This window comes from Phascolarctos cinereus, unplaced genomic scaffold (genome assembly GCF_003287225.1).
Source record: "Phascolarctos cinereus isolate Bilbo 61053 unplaced genomic scaffold, phaCin_HiC Scaffold_2;HRSCAF=192, whole genome shotgun sequence".
In the NCBI taxonomy this organism is placed as follows: Eukaryota; Metazoa; Chordata; class Mammalia; order Diprotodontia; family Phascolarctidae; genus Phascolarctos; species Phascolarctos cinereus.
This window is the reverse complement of record NW_027555625.1, coordinates 131,652,986-131,668,036: the sequence shown is the minus strand read 5'-3', so window position 1 is coordinate 131,668,036 and position 15,051 is coordinate 131,652,986. Positions and strand designations below refer to the sequence as shown.

General features: G+C 38.3%; 1 protein-coding gene across 5 annotated transcripts in view; it reads right to left on the bottom strand.

The window, feature by feature from the left end:
* The window catches only part of ADAM9 (ADAM metallopeptidase domain 9), a 121,507-nt gene that overhangs the window by 84,254 nt on the left and 22,202 nt on the right, over nt 1-15,051 (bottom strand). For all 5 annotated transcript variants that reach the window (XM_020985225.2, XM_078149594.1, XM_078149593.1 and 2 more), the window contains exons 3-6: nt 12,918-12,982; nt 9,602-9,680; nt 6,815-6,891; nt 6,148-6,358 (exon numbers count right to left, since the gene is read on the bottom strand). In XM_020985225.2, coding sequence (XP_020840884.1) covers nt 6,148-6,358; nt 6,815-6,891; nt 9,602-9,680; nt 12,918-12,982 — 432 coding nt within the window. The remainder of the gene's footprint in view (nt 1-6,147; nt 6,359-6,814; nt 6,892-9,601; nt 9,681-12,917; nt 12,983-15,051) is intronic.

Genomic DNA, 15,051 nt, shown 5'->3' with positions numbered 1-15,051 from the left:
AGACTGCAGTAGTAGTCTATCTCAACAAAGAGACACCTTATCAGCGGCTGCAGCTGCAGTTTTTCCCTGCCTTCTATGAAACCAAAAAGCTATATGCATGCCTTATCTGATCAAGATAGTACCTTGGTCAAGTTTTAATACTTCATTTCTGACACATAACTATATTGGTAATTTGGCTCACTGTTTCTGATGCTTCTAGTATCAATCAACTAGCGTTTATTAAGCATCTACTATGTGTGCAGAACTGTGCTAAGCAGTGGGGATATAAAGAAAGGCAAAAAACAGTCCCTGCTTTTAAGGAGCTCAGAGTTTAAAGGGAGAGACAATATGCAAACAACCATGCACAAACAAGAACTATACAAGACAAAGTGGGGAGTGTTCTCAGAGGAAAGCACCAAGGTGGCACGAAGGAAAGTATTATGGGACACTGGGCAACGCTTCTGGTAGAAGGTGATGCTTTAGCTGTGAAATAAATGAGGCCAGGGAAGCCAGGAGGTGGAGAGGAGGTGGGAGAGAATTCTAGGCAGGGAGACCACCAGTGAAAATTAATGGAGTCAGGAGATGTGTCTTTTGTAAGGAACAGCAAGAAGGCAAGTGTCACTGGACTACAGAGTATATGGGGAGAAGTAAGGGGTAAGAAGACTGGAAAGGTAAGAACGGGCCAGGTTATGAAAGTCTTTAGAAGACAAAGGATTTGTTATTTGTTGTGGAGGTAAGAGGGAGCTACTGGAGTTATTAAATAGTGAGAGGTCAGATTGATGTTTGACAGCTAAGCGGAGACTTGAGAAGGGAGACCATTTCTTCCACAGTCCAAATGTGAGACAATGAGGGCCGGCACCTGGGGGATGGCAGTGTCAGAGGAGAGGAGTGATATACAAGAACTGTCACAAAAGTAGAAACAACAGGTCCTGACAACTGCCTGGATGGGGGCAGTGGTGGTGAGAAACAATGAGGAAATGAAGATGACATCTACGTTGCTAAACAGGGTGACCAGAAACAAGGCGGTACCCTCAATGGTAAAAGGGAGGGAAGGAAGAAGAGAGATAATAGAGATAATAACTACAATCAACAGAGCTGACTAGATGATCAAGTGAAAGCACAGATAAAGAAGAGGACCCAGGATGGCTTCTTGAGAGGGACTCTAAAAGTTAACCTGAATGAAGATTCAGCAAAGGAGACAGAAAGACTAAAACAACAGTCAGATAGGTAAGAGAACAACCAGGAGAGAGGAGTGTTCTGAAAATCTAAAGAAGAAACAATCAGGGAAAAGATGTTGATTGACAGTGTCAGAGGCTACACTGAGGTCAAAAAGAATAAGAATTAAAAGAAGGTCATTATATTTGCCAATTAAGAGCTCACCAATAAAACTGAAGATAAAGTTTCAGTTGAATGATTAGGATGGAAGCCAGACTGCAAAAATGAATAACAAAATGAGAGAAAAGGAAAGGGAGATACGTATTGTAGAAGGCCTTCTCAAGAAGATTAGTCAAAAAAAGGGACGAGGGGGAGGAGAGGAGGTATAGGATGATAGCTAGTGAAACTGGACAGATCAAGAGAATGGGGGAGACATAATTATGTTTGTGGGCAGTAGGGAAGCAGTGAATTAGACAGAGGAACTGAAGATTCTTGACAGAGCAGGAATGCTGGACGGGGCCACATGCTGGAGAATATGAGATGAAATAGGATCTCTTGTGTTTGTAGAGGGGTTTGTCTTGGCAAGGAGAAGGGCCACTTCTTCATGTGAAACAGAGGTGCAGAAGGACATAGCTGTGGAAGAAATCTGTGTGATGTGAGATGAGGAACAAGGAGAAGAGGAAGCTCTCTGTGAACGGTTTCAATTTTTTCAGCGAAAAATGAGGTAACCTTCAGAAGAGCTGCTGGGCTAAGTGGGAGAGTAAAATCTGTTAAAGAGGAGGTATAATAGGACTGCCTTTCTGCAGTGAAGACTGAGTTGAAATTACATAACAAACTTGTAGGAGATCTAGTCTGCACAGTTTTGTGATTTTACCTCAAGATTTACTAAGCAGCCCACGAATAGGACTGAAGGCACACAGCCACCAAATAAATGTCTCTGAAGCACAGGCTGGTCCATGGCACTCGTGCTCAAGAACTGCTATGGCCTGGTACCTCCCCTAGGACAAAATACAAACTCATCTGTTTGGCATTTAAAGCTTTGTGGTTGTCTCCTGCTCAGTTTACCAGGCTCACTCTCCCTCACACACTCTATTCTGGCCAAAGTTTCCTACCTGTTCTTCCCCAAACACTCTGGGCCTCTGCACAGTTTACTTCCCATGGCTGAAAATGTTCTCCCTCTTCACATCTGCCTCTTGGAACCACTAGCTACCTTCATGGCTCGTATCAAATGGCACCTCCTTAAAAGAGGCCTTTTCTAATTCTCTCAGTTGTTGCTTAAGGAGTTTGAAGGTACCTCAATGGCCACCTCACCTAATCCATACAGAGAAGGAAAGCCCACTGTTAACGAGCTTGAAAAGTGGTTGTCAGGGGCAGCTAGGTGGCGCAGTGAATAGAGCTCTGGCCTTGAAGTCAGGAGGACATGAGCTCAAATCCAGTCTCAGACACATGACAATTACTAGCTGTGTGACCCTGGGCAAGTCACTTAACCCCGACTGCCTCACCAAAAAGCAAAAAAAAAAAAAAAAGCGGTTGTTCAAACCCTGTCTGAAGACTCTCCCCCATGCAGCCTATTTCATTTTGGGCTGCTCATGGCGTCAGCAAATCTTCTTGCAGACAAAATTTTAGGCCTGACATTAAAATTGGTCCTTTCTACTCTGTAGCCAAAATGACCAAGTCTAATTTCTCCCTGAACACAGCTAATGCATACCTCCCCACCCCAAGTCTTCTCTTCTCCAGGCTAAACATGCCCAGGTCCTTCAATCTGAAAAAGAAATCGACTATTTTTTGATTACTTTGATTTATTTTTAGTTTCATTTTAGGATTAAGCTCCCTCCTTTAGGAAAAGCAAGCCAGACTTAAGTCTAGGTTACCTATAGATTTAGTGAACAGATTGAGAAGATTTTATCATTTTGTAGCAGATAATTCAGAATAAGACATAATAAAATAATCATAGGATAACTTTAAAAAAAAAAACCCTAGGCTTCTCTTTCTGGCAGAAAGAAGGGTTAACCAGGAGCTAAGTCCCTCTTTCTGGCAGCTGGAGAAAGGTTATCTAGAGGCTAAGTTTCTCTTTCCACTCTTAGTGTATAAGCTCCCTTTTTTCTTGAGCTAGAGTCTAAAATGAGTCATAGACTCTACTAAGGAAGATGGGCGGGGTGACTGCTAACCACTGACCACAAATTCCTCTTTCCCAGTGCTTTCTGGTTACAAAAGGGACCACCTGGAAGAAAGGACAACAGGCACAGGATTAAAAAAAGTCTTGGAGGAGATAACTAGTCAGGGGACCTGCTTTGTCCAATTGACTATGTTCAAAACAAGTTTCTATGATTTTTCCAATTATTCTTTTTTGTTACAAAAACCATCTTTGTAAATCACTCCTTGACTTTGACCTCTGAGAAGTCAAGTGACCTGGCTTATTATGCAAATACTAGCTTTCCAAATTAAATGATACACGGCTCGGTAACTTTGTTCTCAGTTTCCTACTTATTTCAGGTAACCAATTTTAACAAACTGATCCTCATGACATGGACTTAAAACTCCTTCACCATCATGACTGGTTTCCAAATACTCTCCCAGCTTGTCCATGACTTTCCTAAAGAACTAAATGTGATATTCCAGACAAGGTCTGATAAGGTCAGAGTATAGGAAGACTGTCCCCTCCCTATTCCTGGAAGCTATGCCTCTCTTAACGCAGCCCAAGATCACATCAGCTTTTTTCAATGCCATACCACACTGCTGACTCATACTTAGCTGGAAGTGCACAAAAAGCCTTAGCTCTTTTTCAGAACTGCGCCTAACCACATCTCCCCTATCCCACACTTGCAAAATTGATCTTTTTGTACCCAAGTTTAAGACTTTGTTTTTATCCCTAGTGAATTTCATCTTAGATCCAGCCCAGTGTTCTACTCTGTCAAAATCCTTCTAGATCCTGAATCCATTTGACTTTTTTAAATTCTTTTTAAGCTCTTCAATGAATTCCTTTTTGGGGCCTGTGACCAATTCACATTTTTCTTTAAAGCTTTGCATGTAGCTATTTTGACTTTATTGCTTTCTGAATTTGTGTTTTGGATCTTCCATGTCAACCTAATAACTTTCTATGATCAGGTTTTCTGTCATTTGTTCATTTTTCCAGCCTATTCTTTGAATTATAACTTTATGTTAAAGTTGGGTGGAGGGGACACTGTCCCAAGCTTCGGGCATTCCTTGCTGATGTTTTCAGAGCTAGTTCGGGGGGGGGGGGTCTGTAAGTATTTGCTTCTTCCAAGGTAATGTGAGCTGGGGAGAGATGTGGTCATTGCTCTTCAGGTCTGTACTCTGGTCTAAAAGGGACTATAAGCACTCTTCTCCACCCTGGAACTGTGACCAGGGCCTCTCCACCCCTGTGGTCACATACACTAGTGAGCTAGTGCTCCTCTTCACCCTGGGTCTATGACTATGTATGGGCAATGACAACAGGGTCCTGCAGCCAATTCCAGTAAAGGAGCTCCTGTAATTTCCTTCTGACCAGTTGTCCAACTCCGTTACTACCTGTGAGCTGAGAGCTCCTACTGCTGCGGCTGCCTCTGCTGCAGATACAGCCACCCCACAAGGCCTGCTATGGCCTGGGGCAGTGTAGTTCAAGCTTGGCTCCAGGTCTGACCACCACCCAGCAAGACAGACCTTTCCTGCCTATTTCCTAAGTTGGCCTGGGGTAGAAAATTGTTTCACTCTGACCTTTTGTTGGTTCTGCTGCTCCACAATTCAACTTGAGGTGCTATTTTAATGATATTTGGAGGGGAACTGGGGACAGCTCAGGCAAGTCCCTGACTTTACTCTGCTATCTTGGCTCCATGAGACAGATTCTGAATCTACATCTAAAATCTACCTAAACATTTTTAAGTTGGCTCTGTACTTATTTTTGTACACACACTGCATTTACTGATCTCTATTATATCCTCCACACAGGATGGAAGTTTCCTGACAGCAACCATGGTTTCCTTTTTGCCTTTGAATCTAATGTCCAGCAATGCCTTACATACATATAAACACTTAATAAATGCTTGTTGAATGGAACTGAACAAATCTGAGTCTTAGGATCAGACTTATCGAGAACATTTTGGCCTGATTTCCTAGCTTTTTGTTACAAGCTAAAACCACAGTCCCAGGAACTCCCTAAAAATCAAACTTGTTTCCAAGGGAAATCTACTGTGCATCCAGCCAAATTAATCCTGTGTCTCATGGCTCATATTACTATTCTATTCTGTGCCTATATGGTAGAAACTAGAACATCTCACTGCAGTCTGTCAAGAAACAAAATACAATACCATAGTATTCCAAATGCTCAGAGGCCACATGTATACAGTACTTCTGATCCTGTAGTACTCTGTCAAAATGATAAAGAGGGGAGAGGTTTGGGGGTGGCATGGCAGCTAGGTGGCACAGTGGATAGTGCATCAAGCCCAGAGTCAGTAAGATGTGAGTTCAAATCCAGCCTCAGAAACTAGCTGGGGGACCCTGGGCAAATCATTTAACCTGTTTGCCTCAGTTTCCCCATCTGTAAAATGGAGACTCAGGGTTGTTATGCCGATTAAATGAGACAGTAGTTGTAAAGTGCTTAGCAAAGCATCTGGCACGTAGTAAGCAGTATATAAATGCTCACTATTATTATAAGAGGGGGAAACGCAGCCATATTTATTAAATAACAAAAATTCATACCGTAGTTGTGGGGGTCATAATATTGTTTATCAAGCTTTCCTTAAGCTTTTGGACTGACATTGCCAGCATCTGATCTATTTCTAAAGAGCTGTATGAAAATTCTAAACTAGAGGTTCATAACCTTGTTTGCGTCTGGTGAAACCCCTTTTCCAGAATCATGTGGCTTTTAAAAATTCATTACTGAAGGTAATGCCAAATTTCAGTTGGAGGTTGGTGAAACAAAAGATATACCTTTTTTTTGCATACAAATTTACAAACCCATGTTAAGAACACCTTTTTTAAAACTGAACACTAGAGGGCACAAGGGAGTTTCCTTACCCTCAACAGCTGGGTCATACTAAAAGATTGTTTCTGTAATTCCTTTTTCTCTTCATTTTCTGTGGTTTCTTTCTTCAAGTTTTTAGTAGTTACTCCACAAGCCAGAGGTTCTTGCTGAACATTGTCCAGTCGATAAATGAGGTGCTCAAAATGAGAACTAGATTTTAGAGGTTCAATCCCATAGCTGGTACTCTCCAAATGTAGCAATCCCCTAAAAATTTAATCATTTCAAAATTAGTGAATTGCAAAATTCACTTAAATAGAAAAAGCTCAAATTCTTAAAAACTAAAAAAGCTTATATTAATCACAGAATACTAAATATAAAAGGGGCTTTGGAGACTGTTTAAACTAACCACTTTACTTTACAAATAAGGAAATGGAAGCTGAAACACATGCCTTAGTGACAGAGCTAAGATAAGAATCTCAACCTTCTGACTCGAAGCCTAGAGTCCTTTCCATTACACACTACACAACATCTCACAATAATATATAAAACTACTGGAGAAAAGCAATGCACATTCAAATTACATAGTCAAAACCCCTAACAGTTATACCTGGAATTTTCCAAAGTTTCATAGAGATAAAATGACAGCAAAAAGGAAAAGAAATTGGAGGTGAGATTTTTAAAAATGTTCAAATACAAAGCAGATTTAATAAATTGCTTTACCTGAGCCCAAAACAAATGCTAAGTGCAACAGATGAATTTGGGACACCTTCCACATAGCCCCGATAATGGCAATGATCCTAAATGAGAGAAACAATTATCTGTATCATAATCTTATTGCTAAAAGTCACCACTGAAATTAAGCTCTATATACTATCAAGAACTCTTTGTAACTTACATTACATATAAGGGCTTAAGAATGGAATTTTAAGATACCGTTTCTCCATTCCCATAATATAAGTACACAAATGCTTAGGCAGAAGGGCCCAGAGGATGCTAAGAACAAACAGTTCCGCCCTGATGACATTCCAACCTAGAAATAAACAAGGCAGCATTACGTGTAGTTTAACATTTCAAAATATCCAAGGGATTAGTCAAAGAAGACCAGGAACACCAAGGTTCAACACTTTTATGCACACTGCCTGAGTGTGACTATGTGACTTCATCTTTCAATGCCCCAGACAATTCTCCAAGACAGTAAGCAGCACAGATGTTGACGTGCATGGTACAAGGAGCTTCCTTCTTCAAGAGTTTCTTATGCCAATGAAATCGCAGGATCAATTTTAAAATGTTTTCAAAACACAGATACTACAGGGAGCAAGAGCAGTCAACTGTCTTCTAGTACACAAGACTGAAGCCAAGAAAACAGTTAACTAAAGCATCATTACTGTTGTTAAAGATGTATACTGTTGTTTTCTCATGTTGGCCAATTTGTTTTACTTATGAACTGAACTGTCTTTCTAAATGTAATGGTTCCTTTCCTTAAAACTGGTCAACAGACAGTGACAATTCAAACCCATTACCATTTACTAAATCTGGCCTCTTTAGTAGCTTAGAAGCTCTATTCACCTCCAAAAATACCTTTAATACAGTTATTTATGCATTAAATATGGGCATTATTTCATCATTTAACAAATGTTTACTCTGTGGTGATTTAAAACTTGATTTTTCTATTTTTCTAGTTCTCAGTAGGTGACAAATTTATTTTGGACATAATTTGCTACCAGCTAATATCACAAATTAAAGAACAATGACAAGATAGAAAATATATCAAATTCAACACAGCTTTAATCTGCTTAGAGAATGAGGGGTAATCTTTCAACTGGCAAACAAACAAAAACACCCTCCCACGTTAGTTTGTCTTTTTAGGAGCTAACAGGAAGAGATGAAACTCTACAATAATATTTTGTAAGTTCACAGCTACACAAGTTCTATTGATGCTATTTAAAATACATCTTCAAATAAAACTTGATCACAAGAAACCTCCATATGGATAGCATAAAATTATGAGAAGTCTGTTTTCAGCTTCCCTTAAAAACACTCAAAAAGGAACCTTACAGTTCACTGCTTGAAAAAAATAGTAAAATGCATACATTTTCTACTTCATTTCCTGTCTACAAACTGCATTCAAAGGATGATAAGATTTAGAGTTGGAATGAACCCTTAGTGTTCATCTAATCCAGTACGTTAAACTCCAATAGAACTGGATTCACATTATCCAGTCTGTAGTGTATTTTTACATATTTTGCTAAACACTTCCCAATAACATCTTGGATTGGGCAGTACTGGCGAGTTCTGCTCTAAGACACCTCTGATATAACCCAACCTTTTCATTTCACAGGGGAAGAAAATAAGATTCAAAGTCACAAAGGGAGTAAGCAATATTTGCTGAATTCAATTTCAAATAACAGAATTTATCCTCCAATCCAGATCTCCAGACTCAAGCTTTTCTTCCTTCACCACAAGGCTTCTGGTGCCTCTGGTGTTTTCCAAAATTATCATAGAGGGAGAAGACATTTGGTCCATGACATCAATGCACAATTATTTCTAGGAGGAAAAAAACAAAGTATCTGCTCTTTCATTTGTCAAAAAAATAACTAAACCTAGTAGATTTTCCTGCCCACTGTTTCATAATGTAGGACTGCAAATAAAGAAAAGTAGATCTCTCAAAGCACAAAAAACCCAAGCAGAATAAAATACATTTTCAATATAACAAGTAAATGTTTTAGGAAATATTCCTCAAGACAATGACCCTTAATTTATATCACAGATACAGGATTAATTTATATATATTTTTTAAAAACCCCAGAAGGATAAAATACATTTTCAATATAACAAGTAAATGTTCTAGGAAATATTTCTCAAGACTATGACCTTGAATTTATACAATAAATATGGAATTAATTTATACATATTTTAATAAAAGGAATAGGGTGACATTTAACTGCTAAATAGGACAATAGGAAAATACTCTGATTAGCTTAGACAAAAAAGTAGAACTGCTTGCGCTACAGCTAAACATCACAGAGAGCCAAATTCAACAGATGATAATTAATTGCTATTGTCCAGGCCAGCTCTGTCCCCAGGAGAGATTCCCTTGCAGAAAGAACCACACCTCTTTAGTCACTGTTTTCAGTGAGCAATGAGATTGTTAGAATACAGAGCAGCAAACAAATGCTTATTAGTAAAATGTCAGTGGCTTAATATGGAAGAAGAGCTACTTCCCAAGTTATCACACTTCAAGTATAATATAAATTAAAGACCTCAACTAGAATTGTAGAAAATTTACTTACAAATGTACAAACTTAAGGTTCAGCTACTTTTCTTCAATGTATACAATACTGACCAGGGACTGTTTTTCCTTTGATAAGCAGAATGAAACCTTATTACCCAAGAATATTTTTCTGTTTTTTTTTAAATAAAAAATGAACCACTAAATGCTTGAACAAAGATATTTGAAAAATACAGTTGTTACAAGTCTTCTGCCAAGAGCAAAAGAAAAAAAATTACCTCCATATCAGGATGGTCCAAGAGCAGAGACCCCTCCTCACTGTAAGTATAAACTACAAAATCTTCGGGCAACAGTCCCCTAAAAGATAAATAAAACATATTTCATTTATCATGCTCTTTTTCTACATGCATAAAAGGGCTCAGTCACTCTAGAAAAGCTGGTCTAACACCAGGAAATAGGTAACATTTGACAGGAATGTTGTTAATATCGAATCTAATATTATCCTCTCTGGTCACAAGGCCACACTGACAGTAAGAAAGCCCCTCCCTCTGACCAATACTAGTAATGTCAGAATTCTAGTGATATCCTTGCATTCCTGTTCTTGGAGCCTTTACTCCCAATTAGGTCAAAGTCCCCACCCAGGGATCTTAACCCGTAAACAAAGCCAGACTGAGCAAGATCAGCTGCTAAGTGGCTTCTAATGTCCTTGTGTAGTTCAATGGGATTTATGGAGAGTTAGATCTTGAAGGGGGAAGAAAAACCCAGAATAAAGTGCTAGAGAGGTAGATTGCCAAGGGTGGTGTTGTCTCATGACTAGACCTTGCTACCACCTTCCCTTTTCCTTCTCAAAGCATAAAAACCTTTTTCTTAAGTTTGGGGAGGCTGCAGGCTTGCAACCCTGTTGTCTTGATTAAAGACACTTTATTCCTCTGCTTATTAGTTTGCTTTATTTCAGGACTTGAGACATTAAAGGAATTAAAATTCACTTTATGAAGATATTATTGAAATACAGGATATACCACTGCAAAACCACCAACATGCAGGAACAGAATTAGGATCAAAATAGTGATAAAAGACAAAAACAGTATGTTAAGTTCACTGTTTATCTGCTATGGTCATTAAATTTTTGCTGAGAGAAATGGGGTAGAAAACATCACTGACTTAATGAGTTTAGCCTATTTCTTCGGAATGATTACTTAAATAAGAATCACTGTCCTCCTCAGACAGGGATCTAAAAGAATATTCAAAATGTCCAGGGAAAGAGGTAAAATCCCCCTTCAGGATTTCATCCATTTTCTTTCATATTGAACATTCACATACCACCTGTCTTGAGAAACAATTGGATTTAAGGCATTCTTAGCCTGCAAGCCTTTACAAAAACAGGCAGAGGGCACAGTGGATGGAGCACCAGCCCTAAAGTCAGGAGGGCCTGAGTTCAAATCCGGCCTCAGACCAAACACTTGACACTTACTAGCTGTGTGATCCTGGGCAAGTCATTTAACCCCAATTACAAAAACAACAACAACAACAACAACAATTAAAAAAAAAAACAGGCAGAGGGCCAACAGGGATAAAACTTGTAGAGCCCCAATCTTAAATTGCTGCCTAAAGTCAGAAAAGTTAAGCGACTTCCCCATGTTCACATATCTTGCCTCAGCAATGGGATCTGAAGCCAGGACTCCCCTAAGAACTGAATCCAAGTCTAGGACTCTATTCATCATGACATAACACACTACTTCTCTGTTGTGAGGAAAGTGATACAAAAATGTGAGCTAAACATTAGGTACCATCTAAAATTAAAAGTTTCCTGACGGAACATAGGTATGGGCCGACATCTCACACTACATACCTATCTAGATAAGTTTCAAATAAGAACATGATTCAGCCATAAAGGGTGACATCATAAACAAATTAGAAGAACAAGGAAGAAACTATTTTGTCAGATCTATGGATGAGGGAAGAGTTCATAACCAAATAAGAGACAGAAAGGGATCCCAGAGGGTAATATGGACAATTCTGATTATATAAAACAAAAAAGATTTTGAATAAATAAAATAAAAATAAAGTAAATTAAAAAAATAAAAAATAAAATCAATGCTGCTAAAATCAGAAGTAGGTAACTGGAGGGGGAAAAAAATCTTTTCAGCAAGTTCCTCTGACAGAAAGCTCATTTCTAAGACAGGTAGGGAACTGGTTCCAATTTATAAGAATAAGAGTCATTCCCCAACTTTCAAAGAGTCAAAGGACGATTCTGAGGTACCACTTCATACTCAATCAGATTGAGAAAAGTTGAAGAAAAAAAAAGAAAGTGACAAATGCTGAAGGGACAATGAAAAAACAAGTACTTTAATGCACTGTTGGTAGAGTTGTGAATTGGCTCAGCCCTTCTAGAAAGCAATACAGAACTACATCCAAAAATTTATTAAACTATTCATATCCTTTCTATACCTCAAAGAGGTCAAAGAAAGAGGGAAAAGACCCATATATACAAAAATATTTATGGTAGATCTTTTTTGTGGTACTCACAAAAGCAACTAAAAAAACTGGAAACTAATGGAAAATCCAATTAGGAAATGGCTAGATAAGTTACAGTACGAAACTTGAGAAAACTTGTATGAACCGATGCAGAGGAAGACGAGCAGAATCAAGAAGAGCAATTTATACAATAATTGTTAAGACAAGCAAACTTTGAAAGACTCAGAACTCTATTCCACATAATTATAAAAGGACTCACAATGAAAGACGCTATTCACCTCCTGCTAGAGAAGTGGCAGACTCAGAGTACAAATTGAGACTTTTTAAAAACCTGTTTTGAGTATAAATGTTTGTAAGAGGGGGCTCTTTTTATTGTTTACTAAATTAGGGGAAGAAAGAGCTGAAAGGGAGGTTATGTCTGAAAATAAGGAAGAAGGAAAGAGAAGGGAGGGAGAAAAGAAGTCACAATTGCTTTTCAGATACCATATTTTTTAAGTCTGTAAGATAACCTATAACAAGAGGTACTAGAGTTTGATGTGGATTATAATATTGCAGAATTCTAAAATGTCAAATTAATCTCTACCAGTTACATTAATATCTTAATGTAAATTATTTACACTTTTTTCCTGAGATATGCTCACTAATGGAACAGGAATTTTAACGGGGAGAGAGTGACTTGGAACATGAAGACTGTTCAGGGAAGAAGCTTGTGGGGTGCTACAGTGAGATGCTCTGACAAGTCAGGGAAACACATAAAAACACTGGGGATTAGGTTAGAGAAGAGATGCCAAAGAAAGTAGAGTCCAAGAAAGGAAAGCAAGAAGGGCAATGAAAATAACTTAACTGCCTTCACAGTATTACCCAGGATCAGCTTGTCTGAAAGTTTTCCCTTGTATCTAACTTGTAACCTCTTCCTGTAATTGAAACCCATTTTCTTATTCAACTTTCAAAAAAACTGATGAACAGTTTATCTTTTCCCTCATAACTTCTTAACAGCTGAAGCATTGTTGCTATTCCTATTTGTTTTATTTACCAATTAACTAAAGCAAAAACTAATTAGAAAGAAAATCTAAAGCCTCAAAAAGTACTGACAAAAAGCCACTAGATAATATCTCTTACTTATTTCTTTCCAGGTGAACAACATGTTTCCTTCCTTCAGCCTGAATGACATAAGACACCTGGTCCTAAAAGGAAAAAAAGAAACAATAAGTCACAATTGCTTTTCAGTTGATTATTGATGTCAACAAAACACAAAAATTATATCCCACATTAGAACAATGATGAATACAGCTCCTACTTTGCTTCTGATATTGTCACCAAATGTATCTATAGCATGAAAAAAGAGCATTTGCATATAGAATTTTATGGATGTACTCTATCTCTCCTTAACAAGAAGTACTGTAGTATAGTAGAAAGAACATGGGATGTTCGATCAGAACACCTGGATTCCAATCCCAGCTCTTACCATTTACCAAGCCACATGAACATTGGCCACAAGAAGTCTATTATTCCAAAGCTTAAGCGTGATATATGGGCAACCCTGGGTTATTAAAGGTTAAGTCAATGGAGGACAACGTCTGGCAGATGCCACCTTACTGAAAAGGATTTAAATGTAGTCCCTATGGTAGACAATCAACTTCAGAGACCCAGTCTAAATAAGGACAAAGAGTTTAACATCATTTGGCTGTCCACAAAAACTGATGGGAAAAAAAAAAATAATCCTTAGTCTTGTGCAGCCCCTTCTGTGCCTGAAAAGATGGTGGCAGAACAGGAAAAAAGGGAACAGAGGGTGTTGAGGATCACAGTCATCATGTAATCAAAAAACATTTATTAAACACACTTAATGGCACTTGATCTTATTGAACTATATTACTCATAAAGACTGTGAAAAGATCACCATGAAGATAACTGCAGTTTATAAGCCAAATGTATTGTAGAAGATGGAGAGAAACTCTGTAAAGAATTCTGTAAGAACTTATAAATTAAATCAATTTATAAGGGAGGCTACCAAAAGTATGTTAGAGAACATTGCTCAGAAATTTCAGAAAATTACCCCCAAAAGACCAATGGTAAAGGAAACCAAAAGAATCAGAAGAGTTTTCATCTAGCCTAGAACAGGTCATAAAGATAACCAGAAGTCCAAAGTAGAGGTTTCAGGAGGGAAATCAGAAAAAGAACAGATAAATGCACAAGCCACTGAGGCAAGAAGAGAGTTTGTGCCAGAGAAGCCAATGTGATCACAGGTAAACCAACCAAAAGCCAGGAAGAGAGAGACACCAGGGAAACCACCATAAGCACAGGAAATGATCCCATTGTCAAAAGCGGGTGGGGAGACGAGAGAGGTCAGGAAAGCCAGCTCAAGTTTCTACAAACAAACCTTAAACCTTCCATCCAGTGTTCAGGGGGCTATTACAAGCTATTATGAGCTCCTGTAATCATGGACTTGAAGCCATTTCCCAATCACAAACTACATGTCATTACAAAGGGAAAAAGAATAAGGCCTGGACATGAACCCCTCAGAGAACTGATAGCTTCAGCAAGAGACAGGGTCAGCTCTGAGTTAAGAACCACAGCAAGGAGAACTGTGATAGAGGAATAAGACCAAAATGCTCTCTGGCATTCAAATGGTGACTGTTGGATGAAAAAAATTCAAGAGGTAAAACCTAGAAGAAGAAAACAACCCTCCAACAACTACAAGCAGAGCCTGAGAGAGGGGAAAAATGGCTTGGCTACATAAAAGGACTACAATAGTGTGGAAGAAATGAAATGAGACATGCATGAAAAGTGAAATTAGAAATGAAATAAGGGTTCAGAGGAGAAAAACTGAAAAGTTAAACAGCTTAGAACAGAAGGTGTAAAAAACATACACATATACAATATACATGATACATATACAAGCATCAACCCCAAGTATCAAACTCCCTGAAACAGGGATGGAGCAATCTGAACTCAATGATTTCATGAGACAACAAGCAATAAAAATGTCAAAAGATTAGGGGGAAAAAATAGAAGAAAATATAAGGTATCTATTGTCAAAAAGACTGAAAAAAAGCCAAAGAGAAATAATGCAATAATGACTGGACTCCTTAAAAGCAACGACCAAACAAAAAGCCAAGGATGTATTATAGTAGATAGTAGAATTAAAATATAATCACAAGAAAATTGCATGGATATGTTAATGTTATAAACAGAGTGGAATGACATTCCAATAAAGCAAAGAATAACTGCAAATCTGAGCACAATCATATGGGGG